Below are 22,085 nucleotides of genomic sequence, written 5' to 3'. Positions count from 1 at the left end.
TCAATTAAATTCACTGATTTAAATTGTCCACTTACAACTGAAGTAGCACAGTCTCACTGAATGCTGTTTATAATTGTCCGCGTATACGTACCAAGCTGCAAAGAAATTACTTTAAATCTGACCCCGGGTATTCATACCATGTTATAGATGTAGTAAAATTTAAGCTATACCAAGAATTTAGTTCTTGCTAGTATTGGTAAACACATGCCATCATTTTGTACTTACCACCATGCATAAAGTTACAACTGTTGCGCTACCTAAGTAAAAAAGTTCATGACCAAGTCTCATGAGAGCTGTGAAAGACTCGCTAGACACGTGTTCTGCGACGATCTCAGAATTTTGGTTAGCTTTGGTTGTTAAAACGTGATATCCACCTACAGTGGTCAACCTGTACTGTAGGAATTTTGGAAATAGCGATCACCACGTGAGAGACCTTGTTGAAGAAAGTGCCCTAGTTGTGATCAAGGCCATATCCATCTTTGTGGCTTACTCTTAGTGATATAAAGATGGAAGTAAAATAAATAAGGTATCTGTAAAATAATCGATGATAAAAAATGAAAATATTTCAAATTCAATAATGACCCTCGTTAATATGGTGCTGTTATCATGACTGAGGTTAGACTATCTATACTACTAAGTATATATAACAATTGTATCCCTAGCCTGCTGTGGTGTATATCATTTAACTTATCACAATAATGTACAATACTTGTACTATAACCGTTGTATCCCTAGCCTGCTGTGGTGTATTTCATTTAAACATATCACAATAATGTACAATACTTGTACTATAACTGTTGTATCCCTAGCCTACTGTGGTGTATTTCATTTAAACACATCACAATAATGTACAATACTTGTACTATAACCGTTGTATCCCTAGCCTACTGTGGTGTATTTCATTTAAACACATCACAATAATGTACAATACTTGTACTATAACTGTTGTATCCCTAGCCTGCTGTGGTGTATTTCATTTAAACACATCACAATAATGTACAATACTTGTACTATAACTGTAGTATCCCTAGCCTACTGTGGTGTATTTCATTTAAACACATCACAATAATGTACAATACTTGTACTTTAACTGTAGTATCCCTAGCCTGCTGTGGTGTATTTCATTTAAACACATCACAATAATGTACAATACTTGTACTATAACTGTTGTATCCCTAGCCTGCTGTGTGGTGTATTTCATTTAAACACATCACAATAATGTACAATACTTGTACTATAACCGTTGTATCCCTAGCCTGCTGTGGTGTATTTCATTTAAACACATCACAATAATGTACAATACTTGTACTATAACTGTTGTATCCCTAGCCTGCTGTGTGGTGTATTTCATTTAAACATATCACAATAATGTACAATACTTGTACTATAACCGTTGTATCCCTAGCCTGCTGTGGTGTATTTCATTTAAACACATCACAATAATGTACAATACTTGTACTATAACCGTTGTATCCCTAGCCTGCTGTGGTGTATTTCATTTAAACACATCACAATAATGTACAATACTTGTACTATAACCGTTGTATCCCTAGCCTGCTGTGGTGTATATTTCATTTAAACACATCACAATAATGTACAATACTTGTACTATAACCGTTGTATCCCTAGCCTGCTGTGTGTGTATTTCATTTAAACATATCACAATAATGTACAATACTTGTACTATAACCGTTGTATCCCTAGCCTGCTGTGGTGTATTTCATTTAAACACATCACAATAATGTACAATACTTGTACTATAACGTTGTATCCCTAGCCTGCTGTGTGTGTATTTCATTTAAACATATCACAATAATGTACAATACTTGTACTATAACTGTTGTATCCCTAGCCTGCTGTTGTGTTTTTTTTTTCATTCAGTAATGTTATGGCCTTCATCTTTCACTACATTATTTATCCATGGTCTCTAACAATCAGGCCACACTTTTAAAGTAGTCTGTCATTTTTTTTCCGTGGCTGCTAATGATGACTCATCACAAGACCTGTTTGTTTACATTTCTTCACTCATTTCTCGTTTATCAGAATTACATCACTGCCATCGAGCCACTGATCAGTCGCCAGTGCTACATCTTGCCGCTGATCCATATAACACGCTCAGCTCCTTGCAGCTTTTCAGGATATCTCAAACGTTAAAAGTACAATTCCTCATGAACACTTAAAGATATAAAAACCTTTCATTTAATTTATCCACTTTTTTGCTGGGAAATGTCATAATTATTGTAACTCTTGTCTCACTTTTTACAGAATTTGGTTGTAGTAGTTATAAGCTATCCACACATTGTTTTACACCATAACATTCACTTTTGAAAAATTTTGCGTTCCTATGGGGCAGCTATCATTGGTTGACTTTTTCCCCTGGGTAAATTACCAGCCATTCCAACGTGTTTCATTTTGTTTCCATGAAAAGTACATAGATATAAAATTATATATGTACGCAATTATAAATGACTTTCTATGTGATAGCAGTAGTAGTCATCTTAGATTATTGGCCCTGATACAATTTATCCCCTAATGCTTTTTGGGTGTTAGTGCTATACCTGTTTCTCTCGTTAGAAGTAATTCACCCCTTTTACCCCCAAAACCCTCACTTCACAAAAAACATTTTGGAAGAGGTTGGAGAAGTTGACAGATGCTTGTACTAACAGAGTAAGAACTACTGAATGGTTTTGGCAACTTGTAACCATCAATGACATATTTAACCTATGTCAGAGTGCCTCCGGTATATTGTAGATTTCCCCCTCCCTGAGTGTTGTGCCAACAACTTTAACCTGACAGCCGTACTTCTCTTGCCATGTTGTCAAGTCACGATGCAAAGGTCTTCATCATTCTGTGAAGAACACTATGTTTTTGCTGCAATGTTAACCACTTTCTATGACAAGTGTCATTTTTCTTTTTTTTTTTCTTTTTTTTTTAACAAACTGCATTTATCAGTGTTGACTAAGTCATTATGGATAGGGAAGTAAGCAATACCTTTCAATACACACTCAGTTTTAGTGTCACAGATCTGCTACTCACACTCAGTTTTAAGTGTCACAGATGTCTGCCCCTCACACTCAGTTTAGTGTCACAGACGTCTCCCCTCACACTCAGTTTTAGTGTCACAGATGTCTGCTCCTCACACTCAGTTTTAGTGTCACAGACGTCTCCCCTCACACTCAGTTTTAGTGTCACAGACGTCTGCCCCTCACACTCAGTTTAGTGTCACAGACGTCTGCCCCTCACACTCAGTTTTAGTGTCACAGACGTCTGCCCCTCACACTCAGTTTTAGTGTCACAGACGTTCTGCCCCTCACACTCAGTTTTAGTGTCACAGATGTCTGCCCCTCACACTCAGTTTTAGTGTCACAGATGTCTACCCCTCACACTCAGTTTTAGTGTCACAGACGTCTGCCCTCACACTCAGTTTTTAGTGTCACAGACGTCTGCCCCTCACACTCAGTTTTAGTGTCACAGATGTCTGCCCTCACACTCAGTTTTAGTGTCACAGATGTCTGCCCCTCACACTCAGTTTTAGTGTCACAGATGTCTGCCCTCTCACACTCAGTTTTAGTGTCACAGATGTCTGCCCCTCACACTCAGTTTTAGTGTCACAGATGTCTGCCCTCACACTCAGTTTTAGTGTCACAGATGTCTGCCCCTCACACTCAGTTTAAGTGTCACAGATGTCTGCCCCTCACACTCAGTTTTAGTGTCACAGATGTCTGCCCCTCACACTCAGTTTTAGTGTCACAGATGTCTGCCCCTCACACTCAGTTTTAGTGTCACAGATGTCTGCCCCTCACACTCAGTTTTAAGTGTCACAGATGTCTGCCCCTCACACTCAGTTTTAGTGTCACAGATGTCTGCCCCTCACACTCAGTTTTAGTGTCACAGATGTCTGCCCCTCACACTCAGTTTAGTGTCACAGATGTCTGCCCCTCACACTCAGTTTAGTGTCACAGATGTCTGCCCCTCACACTCAGTTTTAGTGTCACAGATGTCTGCCCCTCACACTCAGTTTTAGTGTCACAGATGTCTGCTCCTCCACCTCAGTTTTAGTGTCACAGATGTCTGCCCCTCACACTCAGTTTTAGTGTCACAGATGTCTGCCCCTCACACTCAGTTTTAGTGTCACAGATGTCTGCCCCTCACACTCAGTTTTAGTGTCACAGATGTCTGCCCCTCACACTCAGTTTTAGTGTCACAGATGTCTGCCCCTCACACTCAGTTTTAGTGTCACAGATGTCTGCCCCTCACACTCAGTTTTAGTGTCACAGATGTCTGCCCCTCACACTCAGTTTTAAGTGTCACAGATGTCTGCTCCTCACACTCAGTTTTAGTGTCACAGATGTCTGCCCCTCACACTCAGTTTTAGTGTCACAGATGTCTGCCCCTCACACTCAGTTTTAGTGTCACAGATGTCTGCCCCTCACACTCAGTTTTAGTGTCACAGATGTCTGCCCCTCACACTCAGTTTTAGTGTCACAGACATCTGCCCCTCACACTCAGTTTTAGTGTCACAGACGTCTACCCCTCACACTCAGTTTTAGTGTCACAGATGTCTGCCCCTCACACTCAGTTTTAGTGTCACAGATGTCTGCCCCTCACACTCAGTTTTAGTGTCACAGACGTCTACCCCTCACACTCAGTTTTAGTGTCACAGATGTCTGCCCCTCACACTCAGTTTTAGTGTCACAGACGTCCGCCCCTCACACTCAGTTTAAGTGTCACAGATGTCTGCCCCTCACACTCAGTTTTAGTGTCACAGATGTCTGCCCCTCACACTCAGTTTTAGTGTCACAGACGTCTACCCCTCACACTCAGTTTTAGTGTCACAGATGTCTACCCCTCACACTCAGTTTTAGTGTCTCAGACGTCCGCCCCTCACACTCAGTTTTAAGTGTCACAGATGTCTGCCCTCACACTCAGTTTAAGTGTCACAGATGTCTGCCCCTCACACTCAGTTTTAAGTGTCACAGATGTCTGCCCCTCACACTCAGTTTTAAGTGTCACAGATGTCCCCCCTCACACTCAGTTTAAGTGTCACAGATGTCTGCCCCTCACACTCAGTTTTAGTGTCACAGACGTCTGCCCCTCACACTCAGTTTTAGTGTCACAGACGTCTGCCCCTCACACTCAGTTTTAGTGTCACAGACGTCTGCCCCTCACACTCAGTTTTAGTGTCACAGATGTCTGCCCCTCACACTCAGTTTTAGTGTCACAGACGTCTGCCCCTCACACTCAGTTTTAGTGTCACAGACGTCTGCCCCTCACACTCAGTTTTAGTGTCACAGATGTCTGCCCCTCACACTCAGTTTTAGTGTCACAGATGTCTGCCCCTCACACTCAGTTTTAGTGTCACAGACGTCTGCCCCTCACACTCAGTTTAAGTGTCACAGATGTCTGCCCCTCACACTCAGTTTTAGGTTTTAGTGTCACAGACGTCTACCCCTCACACTCAGTTTTAGTGTCACAGACGTCTGCCCCTCACACTCAGTTTAAGTGTCACAGATGTCTGCCCCTCACACTCAGTTTTAGTGTCACAGATGTCTACCCCTGACACTCAGTTTAAGTGTCACAGATGTCTGCCCCTCACACTCAGTTTTAGAGTCACAGACGTCTGCCCCTCAGCTTCTAATAGTCTTAGACCTATATTGTAGTCACTATGTATTAACCTTATCTGCCATTACTGTATTATGTTATTGTAATAGGTGCTAGTCCCCTTTATAAGCTATAATCATGAATCTTGTACTTTTACCAGCAGCAAGGTAACAACCTTAATGAAATTAATTTTTTCCTTGATAGTAATTTATTTGAAAATCTTAATTCAAAAAAAAAAAAAAAAAAAAGACATTAAGAATTAAATACAACCAGATTAAAAAACATAAGATATTTATCATACATAAGATATATATATACTACATAACCTGCTATGTGGACAAAAATAATCATACTCTTGATCATAGTCACCTTTGCAATAGTCAAATTGCAAATTTTTTAAAGTCATGTTAGTTTGAAATGCTGTTGCAACATTTACTGTCGATGCTCACCAGACATTTATGGTAACGCGACAACTGACAAGTACATGAGTGATGGTTTTTGATTGGCTGAAAAAAACTCTCCATAGAATGGGGATGACTCGCCACTATCAGATCTTCGATCAGATTAACCTAAATACTACCTAAATAATGGCCAAGTGGTAACTATGTCCAATATCACTAGTGCTCCACCTGTTAGTTCAAGATCATTTGTGTTGGGTCCTGGTATTGAATGTTGTCGGTTGATTTTCTCTAGGTACTCCGGCTTTCCCAAATCTCCAACACCTTGCATATCCTGAAATGACCCTGGAGAGACAAACCAAATTCTTAGTATCTGGGATACACATTAACAAAAAACAAAAATCCACAATAATATTTCTGATATTTCAATCTCAACAAACCAATATACCTATACAATGTCTTCCACAAACATTGGGACGATGTTCTGATAGAAGACTCAGACCTGTAGACATGAGTGTGTATGTATGTATCCAGAAGTGGCAGTCTGCACATAATCTCCAGTTAATAAGGCTTTAAGTGGGTGATTATCACGGCTTAATTTGCTCATTTGAATAACTTGATGATGACATGGCGTTATGACTGCAGCCTGGTGATGGTTGAGATAGTGTGTGCAATATCACAGCACCGGTCTACCAGTGGATGATAGGGAGCACACGGGGCTATACTGATGGTGCTGATATAGAGTAGAGAGTGGAATACATGAAATATGTAACGTATGTTTTGGTAGGAGAATGGCCAAGAAAGGAGAGGAGGGAAGGCAGGGGGATAGTAGGAAAGAGCATGGATCCAAGATTTGGTAGATTTTAGAGTTTAAGAGAGGTCAGAATGGGATAAAGAACTGTCTTAAAATATAGAACAGGTTCAGTAAGTTATTAAAAGGAATGTCAGAATAATGTCGGATGTAAAGGAATGTCAAAATATTGTAAAGATGTAAAGGAATGTCATTATAGTGTTAAATTGTCAAGAGGGGTTAGAATAATCTTGAAATATAAAGGAATATCAAAATATATTAAAATGTAAAGAAATGTCAGAATATGTTAAAATGTAAAGAAGGGTAAGAATTATGTTAAAATGTAAAGGAATGTCATGATAAAATGTAAAGGATTGTCAGAATAATGTTAAAATGTAAAGAAATGTCAGAGTTATGTTAAAATGTAAAGAAGGATAAGAATAATGTAAAATGTAAAGAAGATGAATAAAGAAAATGTAAAGAAGGATCAGAATGATGTTAAAATGTAAAAGAATGCCATGTTAAAATGTAAAGGAATGTCAGAATTATGTTGAAATATAATGGAATGTAATGTTCAAATGTATAGGAATGTAATGTTCGCATGTAAAGGAATAATATGTTAAATGTGAAAAAGGGTCAGAATAATGTTAAAATGTAAAGGAATATAAAGGTATGTAATGTAAAATGTAAAGAAAGGTCAGAATAATGTTAAAATGTAAAGGAAAGTCATGTTAAAATGTAAAGGGATGTAATGTCCAAATGTAAAGGAATGTAATGTTCGCATGAAAAGGAATGTAATGTTCAAACATAAAGTGATGTAATGTTTAAATGTAAAGAAATGTAATGTTCGCATGTAAAGGGATGTAATGTCCAAATGAAAATGAATGTAATGTTAAAATGTAAGAGAATGTAATGTCCAAATCAATCAAATGTAAAGGAAGAATGTCAGAATAATTTCAAAATGTAAAGTAATGTCAGAATAATCTCAAAATGTAATGTAAGAATAATCCAAAATGTAAAGGAATAACAAAATGATCTGAAAATATAAGAAAAGGTCAGAACATGTTAAAATGCCAAGGAATGTCAGAATAATCTTAAAATGTAAAAGAACACACAGCAGGCTCCCAATTGCAAGAGGTCAGGAGTTTCATACAATCTTAATACTATAGAAGGTTCTAGGGAAGGTCCAGAGGAATTTAAGGGTAAAAGTAAAATGATAGAATGGTCATCAGAATAACCTAAAAATTTAGAACAGGAAAATGATGTGTAATAAGCATAGTTCGAAGAACCTTGATGGGATATTAGAAATTTTATATTATGACCATGAATTTGTTGTAAATGTGTTTGTTATAAATGTGTTTTGCTGCAGAAGTGAAGCGAGAGATCTTCGTAGTGCAGAGTACAGTAGTACTGATCAGAATTGCGTTGAACTAGGTCAAATGGATTTTACGAGGAGCATGGGGACAATATTTAGAAGATTCAATAGTCTCTTAAAAGCTCTGGAAAGTAAATAACATGGAGAAGAATACGAAGAGAGATCAAAGAAATATAAACCGCTCGATGACGAGCAGAATTGATGTGAATAGCCTCAAAAATGATTTTACTCCTGTTGATTACAAAAGCAGTTGGAAGGTGATGGCATATAACACAATGTCATGAGTATATTGCATTGTGTGTGTTTATTTTAGTTCATTCTTTAACACTCATAACTAATTGCATGTTTTTTTTTATTGCAGCATTTTGTTCCTATAATGGAGGAGGGGCCCCATGCTATTGGTGTGAGGGAGAATTCGGCTTTTTGCTGCTACGCTCGGTGAAAAGAGAGAAATGGAATCGGGAAAGACAGAAAATGTGAGAATAAAGTGTAAGGGTGAAGAGAGACACCACATTCTCTCATGTCTTTATGGATGAGAGAGAAGGCACCAAAAAGGGGAAAGGAGATCTCCTTGAAGATCGGTTGTTAAATCCTCTTTAAGTTAAAAGACAGTTTCCAGAAAGGTACCAAATCACTGAAAATGGCAAAAATGTTATGCTGTGATTCAAAGGAAGTGTTTAATGTAACTACGGCCAAAACTGAACCGGCGGTATTTTATGATAGTGTTTGTTTTTATTTAACAGAGATCACTTTAACTCTGGTGCTTGACCAGGAGATTCCAGGAGCTGCAGGATAGATCAAGGAATTAACAAATACAAGCCAATCAGGTTATCAACTTACAATGCAAATTGTGGAAGGATTATGTGATCTTTACAACATCAACATCACAAAGTCAGTATTTTACTTACTGAAATCATCGTTTTATTTCCTTAGATCAATCAATCGTGGTATCACAATTAACCAGTGGCATGACATATGTAATAATGCTTTCTTATTTACATCTATATGTATATATGCAAACAGACAGACTTCCATATTGAGTGAAACAACCAAATTATGTCAGTAGCTGACATTTGACCACGAAGTGAATCAGTGACAATATTCTGGACTACTTGATACACGGATGTGAAGATCAGAGAATTCAAAACATGGTTTGTTTCACATGACTTACCTCATTGTATCTACTGAATGTTTTTACTCAGAATTATCTCCCTTGTTAGTTATCTCCCCTACATGGTGAATGATATATGCACACAATCTTCAAACACTAAACATTTTTGGATTTTTTTTTAAATGTGACATAAAACCTGAGAAGTGTATCATTTGTTTCTGATGTAATTATCCTCTGTAACATTCTTATGCCAAATTAAACCCAATAACACATTTCCCTAACCCATGTTATTCAAACGAATTAGCCAATCTTTATTTAAATTTACCCAATAAATCGCATTAATCCACCTTGTAAATATACATGTATATTCCTCCTACATCTATTCACATACATGTATATATGGTCTTATTCTCCATTTCACACATGCATCACAAGCCTCACCTCAATTATAACCACATTTATCGCACCATCCCCTGAACATATGTATTCCCTCTACACCCTCATTGAACACATGTAATTCCCCTTTAAACATATGTATGATCAGCTCACCTCCCAGATCTGCACTAATCTTTCCAGCACCATTGTCAAATGGGAGTAATTCACGTACCATGTGATACCCGATAACATTAGTGCGGGACTAGTATCTCCAGTGGTGATGGAACGTAACTATTTGTCATCTTCACGCTGAAATGATTTTAGTGCAGGATATCATCTTTTGACATCATTTCCCAACAAATAAAACAATGGTCAAGCACAAACGTTATCGGGTATCAAGTGGAAGTGAATTATTCCCATTCTCACATTTTGGACACCATTGTATCCATATCTGGCCTTGTACAAATCGTCACATATTCACCGATTTATTGTCACATGTATCGCCCCATCCTGAATTTCTCTGACCCTATTATTTGTACTGGTCACATATCTCCCCATCGCCCCACGTCCCATGTTAGTTGGTGTTAGGACCGTATGTATATATATATGACAGTATAGAGATTTGTGATAGTATTCCGAGGCCTTAGTTTGACTTGTAGTTATATTGAATGACTGTTGTATCCTTCTTGTTAGTCCCATTAACTGCTGGCTGATTTACAATCTGTGTCTCCGTTTTTAGATTTTTTTTTTTTTATCATAGTTTTATAATTTTTAGTTGCAGAGTTGGGCATTTTTATCTAAATTCTTTTTGTTTGATAAACCAGACTGTCGTCAATTCAGAATATTCTAGATACACTGTGAGCCTTTTTTTTTTGCCACTTGTCACGGCCAAAGTGGTTGAATGGTTAAGGTATTTGACATTCTACCGCTAGTCCTCCACCTCTGGGTTACAGTGACTGAGTGGTTAAGGTGTCCGACATTCTGCCATTAGTCCTCCACCTCTGGGTTACAGTGACTGAGTGGTTAAGGTGTCCCACATTCTACCACTAGTCCTCCACCTCTGGGTTACAGTGACTGAGTGGTTAAGGTGTCCGACATTCTACCGCTAGTCCTCCACCTCTGGGTTACAGTGACTGAGTGGTTAAGGTGTCCCACATTCTACCACTAGTCCTCCACCTCTGGGTTACAGTGACTGAGTGGTTAAGGTGTCCCACATTCTACCACTAGTCCTCCACCTCTGGGTTACAGTGACTGAGTGGTTAAGGTGTCCGACATTCTACCACTAGCCTCCACCTCTGGGTTACAGTGATTGAGTGGTTAAGGTGGCCGACATTCTGCCACTAGTCCTCCACCTCTGGGTTACAGTGACTGAGTGGTTAAGGTGTCCCACATTCTACCACTAGTCCCTCCACCTCTGGGTTACAGTGACTGAGTGGTTAAGGTGTCCGACATTCTGCCACTAGTCCTCCACCTCTGGGTTACAGTGACTGAGTGGTTAAGGTGTCCGACATTCTGCCACTAGTCCTCCACCTCTGGGTTACAGTGACTGAGTGGTTATAAGGTGTCCCACATTCTACCACTAGTCCTCCACCTCTGGGTTACAGTGACTGAGTGGTTAAGGTGTCCGACATTCTGCCACTAGTCCCCCACCTCTGGGTTACAGTGACTGAGTGGTTAAGGTGTCCGACATTCTACTGCTAGTCCTCCACCTCTGGGTTACAGTGACTGAGTGGTTGAGGTGTCCGACATTCTACTGCTAGTCCTCCACCTCTGGGTTACAGTGACTGAGTGGTTAAGGTGTCTGACATTCTACCGCTAGTCCTCCACCTCTGGGTTACAGTGACTGAGTGGTTAAGGTGTCCCACATTCTACCACTAGTCCTCCACCTCTGGGTTACAGTGACTGAGTGGTTAAGGTGTCCGACATTCTACCGCTAGTCCTCCACCTCTGGGTTACAGTGACTGAGTGGTTAAGGTGTCTGACATTCTACCACTAGTCCTCCACCTCTGGGTTACAGTGACTGAGTGGTTAAGGTGTCCGACATTCTACCACTAGTCCTCCACCTCTGGGTTACAGTGACTGAGTGTTTAAGGTGTCCGATATTCTACCGCTAGTCCTCCACCTCTGGGTTACAGTGACTGAGTGTTTAAGGTGTCTGACATTCTACTGCTAGTCCTCCACCTCTGGGTTACAGTGACTGAGTGTTTAAGGTGTCCGATATTCTACCGCTAGTCCTCCACCTCTGGGTTACAGTGACTGAGTGGTTAAGGTGTCCCACATTCTACCGCTAGTCCTCCACCTCTGGGTTACAATGATTGAGTGCTTAAGGTGTCCTACATTCTACCACTAGCCTTCCACATGTGTGTCACAGTGGCATAGTGGTTAAGGTGTCCCACATTCTACCACTAGCCCTCCACTGTGGGTCACAGTGGCGGAGTGGTTAGGGTACAACTAGGTTCCACATCTAGGACAAACGTTTGAGACCATATAGTACTGTTTGTCATCAGTAGGTAATTTTCTGCTGGAACTCTGGCTTGTTGAACTATTTCTGATTAAAAGCAAAGTAGATAGATTTCATGATAAAAACCTTGAATAATGTAACATTCAGTGGTAAAGTCTGTCACTCTTTATTATTTTATATAAGTATATGTTTTATTTTGTTTGCAGATGAATTATTGTAGTCTCATGCATGGAAAAGATTTTTCATAATGACTTTATAGTTAGGATCCCAATTTATCACGTACCTATTTGAGTTTAATCTGTTTTATAACTCCTCCATTAGTTTACTTGTACAATATGATAAAGCAGCGTGATCTATATGTGTGTGTACGGGAGGTGTTTTCTAGAATCGTTTGTTTTGATATGTTGTTGATGACCGTGACATACGCCCCAGTATTACTATAATGTTGTGTTTAGGTAATGGCCTTAGACTTGGTGAGGTATTATAACTTGAGTATTGTTTCTGGTTGTAAGCTGTGTGTGATCAAAACCACCCATACCAACTTATATATGTCCCATCCCTCCGTCACATCACATTAATTCAGTCATGGAGATCATTTGAGCAACGGTATTCATGCAAGTGTATAGTACTTTATAGTGGAAAGTTTTGTTATGGCTACATTCAAATTAAACAAGGTCTTGAATTATATAAGTGAAAATGTATTTTATGGAGTAATGAGTTATACCAGTGTCAAATAGCAATTGAACTTTACAAACTTAAAAATGACTCAAAATGCCATTCATTACAGGGTTTTTGAGATCCTAAAATGACATAGTTAAAGTAAAATTTGGCGTTGATTAGTCCCACCATCCAGTAATTATGACGTCAGCATTTGATGTGATTTTTGTAACGTCATAATCACCGGAAGATGGGACTATTTCACGGTAAATCGTACTTTACACACGTCATTCTGAGATCTCGAAACCCCCATATTCACACATTTTGTTGTTCCTGACCAACTGTATACAGAACCTTCCAACTCTTTTAGCTTGATCATGTTTATGAGTCCTCTGATTCCAAGGAAGTCTATCCACAGTTGTACCATGGACATTCTGACAACCAGTCACTATCCTATAAGGTCGTCTTTAGAGTTTTATGAATCACATGGTAACATTTTATATATGTAAATTTAATGAACGTGGAAGTTGACTATAAAAAATCCATGCATGTATCATTAAAGTTTAAAATCTGAGGCAAATCCATGTTGATTCTAATAATTTATTTTTTTAATCGCTCATTCACAATGTTTAAATCTTCTAAGACATTTTAAAATTGGCTTAAGCTTTAGAATAAAGAATTACAGTGATCTATAAAAAGAAAACCACTTTTTAGATGCAGATAGACCTTCTATAGCAATGATCCATTAAACAATACACAAATAGATGTGGTGCTGAAATTTCAACATTATTATAGTTATAAATAGCCAGAACTACTCCTACATTTGCTTTGACTTTCATCATGTATTATTATACCTTTTTAACTTGACGTTTGTATATCTCTATGTCTATGTATGGTGTTATATCGTTACCAAGGTGAAAGCAACATTACTAGTATATTTTTTACTCTTTTTCGTTGTGAGAACCATTACTGTTTGTGAGTACAGTGACGTTTCTGTGATACATATATATATATACATGGTTTATTTTCTACACTAGAGGTAATACAAACATTTATACTGTAGTTATATAGACCTGTGTCTTTATGATGGACCTATTTTAGCCACGCTCACCTTCTCAAAGGGCAAATGAGCTCATGCCACGATGCAATGTCGGATCGGTCATCAGGCTGTTAGTTCGTCCGGTAAAATGACCAAAAGGCCAGGAGGGTCATTAGTTTGTAGCATTCTTGGATGAACGGCTACCAACTTTGTTCAAATAGTTGACCTTGTTAAATTAAGCATTTCAGATATGAATTGTTTTGGTACTGTCGACAAAATATGAATCTGAAGGCTTCGTCAATGAACTAAGCAGAAGTCTCGTGCAAGTATGACATCCAGATGTCTCAAACAGAACGGTATTGAATTTTCTTAGGTTTTGTACGGCTCTTGATGGGGCTTGAACTGATGTGACAAAAACTTGCTACTGTTGTGGAACGGATACATGACAATCAACATGATTATGAATTGTTATAAATATCTCACTCTATGCATGATGGTACAAAAATTAAAAGAAAGTAAGTTTGATCAAATTTTTTTTTTAAACCCCTTGTAAATAATGATGGCGATATACCATTTGATGAGGTGGTCATCTTGACCGGTTGGACACCTGTATCATAGTTTGTTATGTTTGACCTCTGTTACTGTTGTCCATATTTTACTGACCTTTTATAGTTACTGTCTACCGACTGGTTGTCATTTGTAGAAACGATGTCTAAAGTAGAAATAGTCGAGATGAATGTACTAAGTAATTTAGGTGTAAAAAACAAATCAGACGCTTGGTGGGCTAGTTTATGGTTCTCCATATGGTGTCTTCCGATTCATGTTCATAAATGAGAAGGTAATTTCATCTCTGCGCGTTAATATTAATCAAGAGATGAAGAATACCTCGGTTGAAGTCAAGAAAGTCAGAAAGGCTTCAACTGAAATCTTTGTTTCACCATTACTTACAGTGAATGTCTTAAATTGTGTTCGTATTTTTTTTATCGTACAAAGAACACTTGTCAAAGTATATTATTTGAATGTTACTATCATTGTCTCTAATTGAAATTATGAATCGTGGTTGAATGCATGTTATTTTTTCAGCTTTATGCAAGCAATATCATGTATATTATAATTGTGACACAAGGGTATTTACAATTTACTAAAAAAAATTCAATGTGTGTTACAACGGGAGTGTTACGTGATAATGACGAAGGCATAACTTGTTTAGTAAACTCACAGACATGAGCTTCAATGGTGACGATGATTGAAAAATTATCAAGACATATTTTAACCATTTACGTAAGAAATATTCCTTAACCATGATATATGAATGTGGTTAGAGCTACTGGTCAACATTTCGTTATTTTTGAGATGATAAAAAGGTGCTTTTGAATTTATAGATAGAAAGAATTTCAACTCTGTAATGATCAAAGAATAAGGATTCATTACATCAAGGAATTTTATGAAATTGAGTCAGATTGTTTTATTTAGGAGACACCACTAGCCCATGTCTGTTGGTTTCCAGCGGTTGTGGTCGGATAAGTTACCATGTCAGTATCATGCATAGTTTTCGCGCTTAGTGGAATTGGCGGGAAATGAAATGGAAGTGCTGCCTGTGAGCAGACGACATTCACAGTTTTCTCAATGATCTCAAAAGGTGTAAGAATTTATAACAGAATTAGGGAAGAAAACAGAAGCTCCCCAACATTCCAGCCAGTTTCAGTCAATTGGCCTCATGTGTCCCCCCGTCAGGGACACTAAAGTTTGGTAAAAGTTTGGTCAGAATATTTCTACCCACTTTCAAACTCTGATCAAATAGAATGCCTTTTTTCTTTCTTATTTATATTTCTTTTCATCACTTATTCTTTATTCTTTGTCTATTTCTCCGTCCTTGTATACTTTTTCATTGCAATTTTATCAGCATTCTTTCACTCTCGACTTTCAAAAATGGCTCTCTCTCTCCAGATTTGCCAACTCATTGTTAAACACATGTTGTGACGTTCATAACTAAAACCATTTCTTTATGGTCATAAGCATCTTGTGTTCAAATATAAAACTGTCAATAATTTGATGACAGTTTTTTGATGCATGGAAGATTTTTAGTGTTAAGTTTCTAGAACGACAGTGTTACTTGAATAGGTTAGTGGGCGAGTCCATGTGAGAGAGGAGGGGAGTGAGGATTCGTTACAGTTGACGGGTACTTCTGGTATAAAATTATTTGTGATAGATACCAAAACCACTTCCAAGAAAATCAATAAATAAAACTTTGAATGCGACCACTTGTTTGTGTTTTTATGATGTCATCTGCAACAGAACAGACAATGTAAATAAAGTACCGTATTCGACCCAAAAAGCGCACAGGGCGCTTAAAAATTGAAGCAAGCCAGGGGCGCTTAACAAATTTGGACTTGCCTTTCATAAAATTATTCTACATGTCCACAGATAAAAATAAAGGTCACTGTTACTTATATTAGACTGTCAAGATATGCATTCAGATTAATAAGCTATAACTGAAGCTGGTATCTATATTAATGACAATTCAATGGTCCAATGCATTTCACTTCAATCTACCATTAGAAGATGTTGTAGCAGACAAACTATAGGGTGTAAATTTATAATCTAGACTATTACTTGAGCACAGTAAAACTGAAGTTGGAACCCATTTTCTTTGAAGTTTAAAGGATATTGCCGACCTTTATTAGATCACCTGCGCCAAAAACTGTAAATGACTTGAATATTGCTTTTGGTAGTTACGATACCAGGAGTGCACTACTAGTGGAATTAGGTACTAATGATAGCATGTTAATTGAGATAGAAGCTTTATGATATCTGGTATGCTGTTCTCACAATAACGATTCACGCGTGACTTTTCCAATCGGTCGAAACAAAACAACTAAATGTTTGATAATTTCAGAAGAAAATACTCTTCGAATATGCCGTTATCTGACTAAGAAAAAAAACCTTGGAATTAGAATATGACATTACGCTAACACTCACCTTTAGTTCAATAGACTTGGCACCATGATGAAAGAAGATGCTTTAACTATCACCTCAATGTCAAATGAACGAGATTAACTTTCTTCATCAGTCAATGCAAGCAACAAAATTGACAATCAATCCTTAAAAGGATACTGGAAATACACCTTCCTACCTAGTCACTTTTCGCCGGTTCCATCAGATGTTCATCGTGAGACTGTCCAGGAAACTTTGTAACATGCATGACAATCATCCTTTTGAACAAGTCTAGTCTTCTGCTCATCGTCCGTACGTTGTTAACAGTTGTTCAAGCATTCAAATAGTCTATCAAGGTAAGTTTTGAATGTAGGACAGTCGCAGACGACACCCTTGTGAACAATTCTAGTAGCCTTCTGCTCATCGTTAGTCCGTTAACAGTTGCTCAGGCATTCAAAAAGTCTACTAAGGAAAGTTTTGAATGTAGAACAATTGCAGACGACATCATTGTGAACAATTCTAGTAGCCTTCTGCTCATCGTTCGTCCGTTGTTAACAGTTGTTCAGGCATTCAAATAGTCTACTAAGGAAAGTTTTGAATGTAGAACAATTGCAGACGACATCCTTGTGAACAATTCTAGTAGCCTTCTACTCATCGTTCGTCCGTTGTTAACAGTTGTTCAGGCATTCAAATAGTCTACCAAGGTAAATTGAATGTAGGACAATTGCAGACGGCATCCTTGTGAACAATTCTAGTAGCCTTCTGCTCATCGTTCGTCCGTTGTTAACAGTTGTTCAGGCATTCAAATAGTCTACTAAGGAAAGTTTTGAATGTAGAACAATTGCAGACGACATCCTTGTGAACAATTCTAGTAGCCTTCTGCTCATCGTTCGTCTGTTGTTAACAGTTGTTCAGGCATTCAAATAGTCTACTAAGGAAAGTTTTGAATGTAGAACAATTGCAGACGACACCCTTGTGAACAATTCTAGTAGCCTTCTGCTCATCGTTCGTCCGTTGTTAACAGTTGTTCAGGCATTCAAATAGTCTACTAAGGAAAGTTTTGAATGTAGAACAATTGCAGACGACATCCTTGTGAACAATTCTAGTAGCCTTCTGCTCATCGTTCGTCCGTTGTTAACAGTTGTTCAGGCATTCAAATAGTCTACTAAGGAAAGTTTTGAATGAAGAACAATTGCAGACGACATCCTTGTGAACAATTCTACTAGCCTTTTGCTCATTATTCGTCTGTTGTTAACAGTTGTTCAGGCATTCAAATAGTCTACTAAGGAAAGTTTTGAATGTAGAACAATTGCAGACGACATCCTTGTGAACAATTCTACTAGCCTTCTGCTCATTGTTCGTCTGTTGTTAACAGTTGTTCAGGCATTCAAATAGTCTACTAAGGAAAGTTTTGAATGTAGAACAATTGCAGACGACACCCTTGTGAACAATTCTAGTAGCCTTCTGCTCATCGTTCGTCCGTTGTTAACAGTTGTTCAGGCATTCAAATAGTCTACTAAGGAAAGTTTTGAATGAAGAACAATTGCAGACGACATCCTTGTCAACAATTCTAGTAGCCTTCTGCTCATTGTTCGTCTGTTGTTAACAGCTGTTCAGGCATTCAAATAGTCTACTAAGGAAAGTTTTGATTTACATGATTATTACCACAAGTCGGAGTAAAACTGACAAAACACTTTTCTAAGATTCGGATATATCGAGACGTCACGTGATATCTGTTTTAAAGCTGGGGCGTGGTCAGAATGATAAAATTGAGCGAAATTGCCATGACCGTATTCTCGGAATTTTGGTATACTATGATAGAATAAGGCACTCACTATCAATGAAATTTGAAGTAGACGGTAAATTCATTGAACTTTTTACGTGATTGCTGTTAAAATGCTACTGTGCAAAATTTAACCCAAAAGTTTATTCCGTAAATATAACTACATAGCCTTCTAACATCCAACTGCCTTAGTGTATAAGTGATTTATTACAGTTAATACAGAATGTCCTAAATATTTCCATCCACGATTGATATCGCCCTGTCCGTCTTTACCTTGTGTTCGGTAGCACCATGAATCAAATGTCTGCTCCATTTATTACTATCAGTGCTATCGACGTTTTTAAGCCAAGAACATAAAATGTTTGACAGACGTACGAGAAATGCAAACACTTGATGCCCGCAGGCACGCTCTTGCCTGGGACATAAAAACTAAATGAAAAGCATGTGTCGTAAATAGGAATACGAAATGGTAAAATGTCATGATCGCGGTCATATTAAGTGTACTGTAGGAACCCAGAGCTATGACGTCTGATAAACATATCTCATAAGTAAGACCAATTTGCTCCCTCAAATAATTAGTTTTCGTGCCGAAACATTAACATCAGAATTAGGAGGATGATACGATATATGTAGGGTATATCGGCGTTAGTATAGCATAAGTAGAATGGCAAAACATCGAACGGATGTGACGTTTTACAATCTTCTAGAATCAGAAAATAGAAACATGAGTTTGTCTTGCACACATATATAATTTTAAGACAAATGTTATATTTGGTCACCAAACACTATACAGACGCGACAAAATGCCAAAAATATCAATAGGGAAGAACTAATTGCCGATGAGTTGTTGACATTAACTGCCAAAGAGTTGTATATTTCTTCCTTCCTGGACCCTCCAGCTGTGCTAATAGTGATGAAACTGACGCCATATCGCTGTCTTAACCTTCATGGAACCATCACACCAAATTCTGTTTCGTCCGTCAAGGAACAGTCATTCAGTTTTTTCATTCTTTTAGGACTTGTCAATAACGTTATGGACACCACATTCTGTTCTCTTTCCTGGAACCGTCAGTGATGTGAGGGACATCTTATAGCTGTTTCATACTTCTAGGAATTGTCAGTGATGTTTAGAGACACCACACAACTGCTATGTCCTTCTATGACTCGTCAGTGCTGTTAGGGACACCGTACAGCGGATTCGTAACTCTAAGACTTGTCTTTGATGTGATGGACACCATACACCTATTTCGTACCTCTAGGACTTATCATTTATGTGAGGGACACCATATATCTGCTTTGTGGCTCTAGGACAGGTTAGCGATTTATAGACACCATACTTTCTAAATCTCGCCAATGGTGGTAAGGGTTAAATAATACATCGGTGATAGATGGCGACTTTTCAAACAAAATGCTTTAGGTTGTGAAAAGTTGCCAGACACAATATGGGCGAAACAACAATGAGATTAATATTGTTCATGTACTTCTACATTAAGTGTAGATTTTCACTTTCGTTATTTAATTAAATATATTTTTCTGAATTCCTATCCCATTTTCGTTATCAAGTTATAAACATTATCATGTATAGATAAAAAGTACAGATGATAGATAAATAGTTAAATACTCATCTCTTCACATGTCCAACGCTGCATGCAAAACAATATGCGGGAAAAAAACTTAGGAGAAAAACAGAATTAGGTTTTTAGCCTTAGGTGAGCTGTTTATGTATCGATTTTCGGTTGTGTAGTGTTTATGGTGTTATAACCACTTTATCTGTCATGACACCACGTGGTGTTGCCGTGGGATACAAGTCGAAAGTTTTACAAGTACGGAAATAAGACAAAACCGTTCAGTGGTTCTATGTATCCAGTGTGGGGTAACCACAAAATCATGAAAAGGTACCGTGCATGGCAAATTTCTTCTGGTTTTAGGTAAGAAAACATACTGTAAGTGACGTTTTTCTGCTCCAATTGTTTTATTTACCAACAATAGCATGTTTTATATTACCATAACACGATACCGCGTGTAATAGTGTAGTAGATTGGTATTGTGGATAAACTTGTAGAGTAACGTCATCAGATGTCAAAACTGGTAATCTAAACAGTATGCCTACCTTGATCCACGGTATTGAAGATGGCAAAATAACTGCACTATTTTTTGCAGGAATATAAAGTATGCTATTGTGGGTACGGTGTATAAAACCATAAAGCAATCGGCTCAGTAAAATGTTTGTTACAACACATTTTCTTACCTGAATCGGGGCACGTACGGTACTATTTGATCACGTGGATTCTACACACTGATACAAACCCGTTGTTTCGATGTCGTGACTTCAAGGCCAATCAAAGCATGTATATTCCCCACCTTCTAATAACTAATACACCAAACCAATACCAACCCCTACTTTAATCCATCTTCTATTACTAATTCGTCCTGCCTACACAGTAGAAAAATCATCACCACATTATGTGATCCCTTCTTACCGTTTCACTAGATATTTGACACTAGGTACGTTTTCTTCGTGTAAGTCAATACGCGAACAGAAATAACATAAAATAATAGTTCCAGCAATAGTGATTACAACACATTTGTCGAATGATAAATTAGCTAAAATCTTAACTTCAGCTGCTCATTTCAGTTTTTATTTGCTGTAGATGGTCTCGTTTTTAATAGTTGCGTTATTTAGATATTTGTAGTTCAACGGCCTTCCGGAATGATGATCTATCCCGATGGAATGTCTTCCTCTGGTCTACGCTATCCTCTACCACTGAATGGTACCGATAGGAGGAGAGATTAGATTATTCTATTATGGTAAATTTCAACTCATATTATACAATTGTCTCTGTCTACAATACATCAGATTAACTTTTCACTTAAAATAAACATTTTTAATACCATAACATTTATCGTCCATTTTAGTGAAATTTGGTAGTATCCAGTTGGAAACAATCTACCACTTTCAGAATTCATTCTCACCCGAGTCAAGTCGGGATAAACACTTTTACATCGTTATCTATCAAAATTGTATCAAAATTCCTGTTTACAAACGCTAATGTTAACAAAATACTTATTCCGTACTTCATACTCACATTCGAATACACAGGAGCTAAAGAAAACATAATAAATTAGACTCAATTAACATTACTAGAAGAACCAGGAGCTACGAAAGAGTTAACGTTCTCAGGTTCTTCGACAAAAAATTCGGTAAACATTTTCCACGAAAACAATTTCTAAAGCTTCTCAACGTGGTCAGCAAAAATTAATGTCATAATGTATATCATAATATCATGATATAGTTATATTAAAATAGAGGGATTTTAAATTGAAATTGTAGATAGGTGGTGAACGAACTATTTCCATAAATATGAAATGAAGATCGAACTTAAAAATAATCTTGCGTTACAATAAACATCTTATAGCTACAGCCATAAAAAACGCATTTTCACAAAAAAAAAAAATCACAATTTTATTTGTTGATATTTTGATCCATTCTTTTAAACGAAATAATTGAGTTAATAAAATGTGCATGGAAATTATTAATAAAAAATTGTTAGATAAATATAC

General features: G+C 37.7%; 1 protein-coding gene and 1 long non-coding RNA gene across 4 annotated transcripts in view; one reads left to right on the top strand and one right to left on the bottom strand.

Annotated features, from left to right (window-relative positions):
- Positions 1-16,065, top strand: part of LOC138314437 (serine-rich adhesin for platelets-like) — a 60,512-nt gene extending 44,447 nt beyond the window's left edge. For 2 of the 3 annotated variants that reach the window (XM_069254765.1, XM_069254763.1), the window contains exon 13: positions 8,526-16,065. In XM_069254765.1, the coding sequence (XP_069110866.1) occupies positions 8,526-8,606 (81 nt within the window). In that variant the 3' untranslated portion in view covers positions 8,607-16,065. The remainder of the gene's footprint in view (positions 1-8,525) is intronic. The other variant, XM_069254764.1, reaches the window with a different exon arrangement.
- LOC138314442 (uncharacterized) lies at positions 5,831-9,947 on the bottom strand. Its single transcript, XR_011207374.1, has 2 exons — positions 9,825-9,947; positions 5,831-6,344 (listed from the first exon to the last, which is right to left on the bottom strand). It is a non-coding gene; the product is annotated as an uncharacterized lncRNA (long non-coding RNA).
- Positions 16,066-22,085: the final 6,020 nt, after the last annotated feature.

This window comes from Argopecten irradians, chromosome 2, assembly GCF_041381155.1.
Source record: "Argopecten irradians isolate NY chromosome 2, Ai_NY, whole genome shotgun sequence".
In the NCBI taxonomy this organism is placed as follows: Eukaryota; Metazoa; Mollusca; class Bivalvia; order Pectinida; family Pectinidae; genus Argopecten; species Argopecten irradians.
The sequence above is the reverse complement of the archived record's forward strand: the minus strand, read 5'-3'. Positions and strand labels throughout refer to the sequence as shown.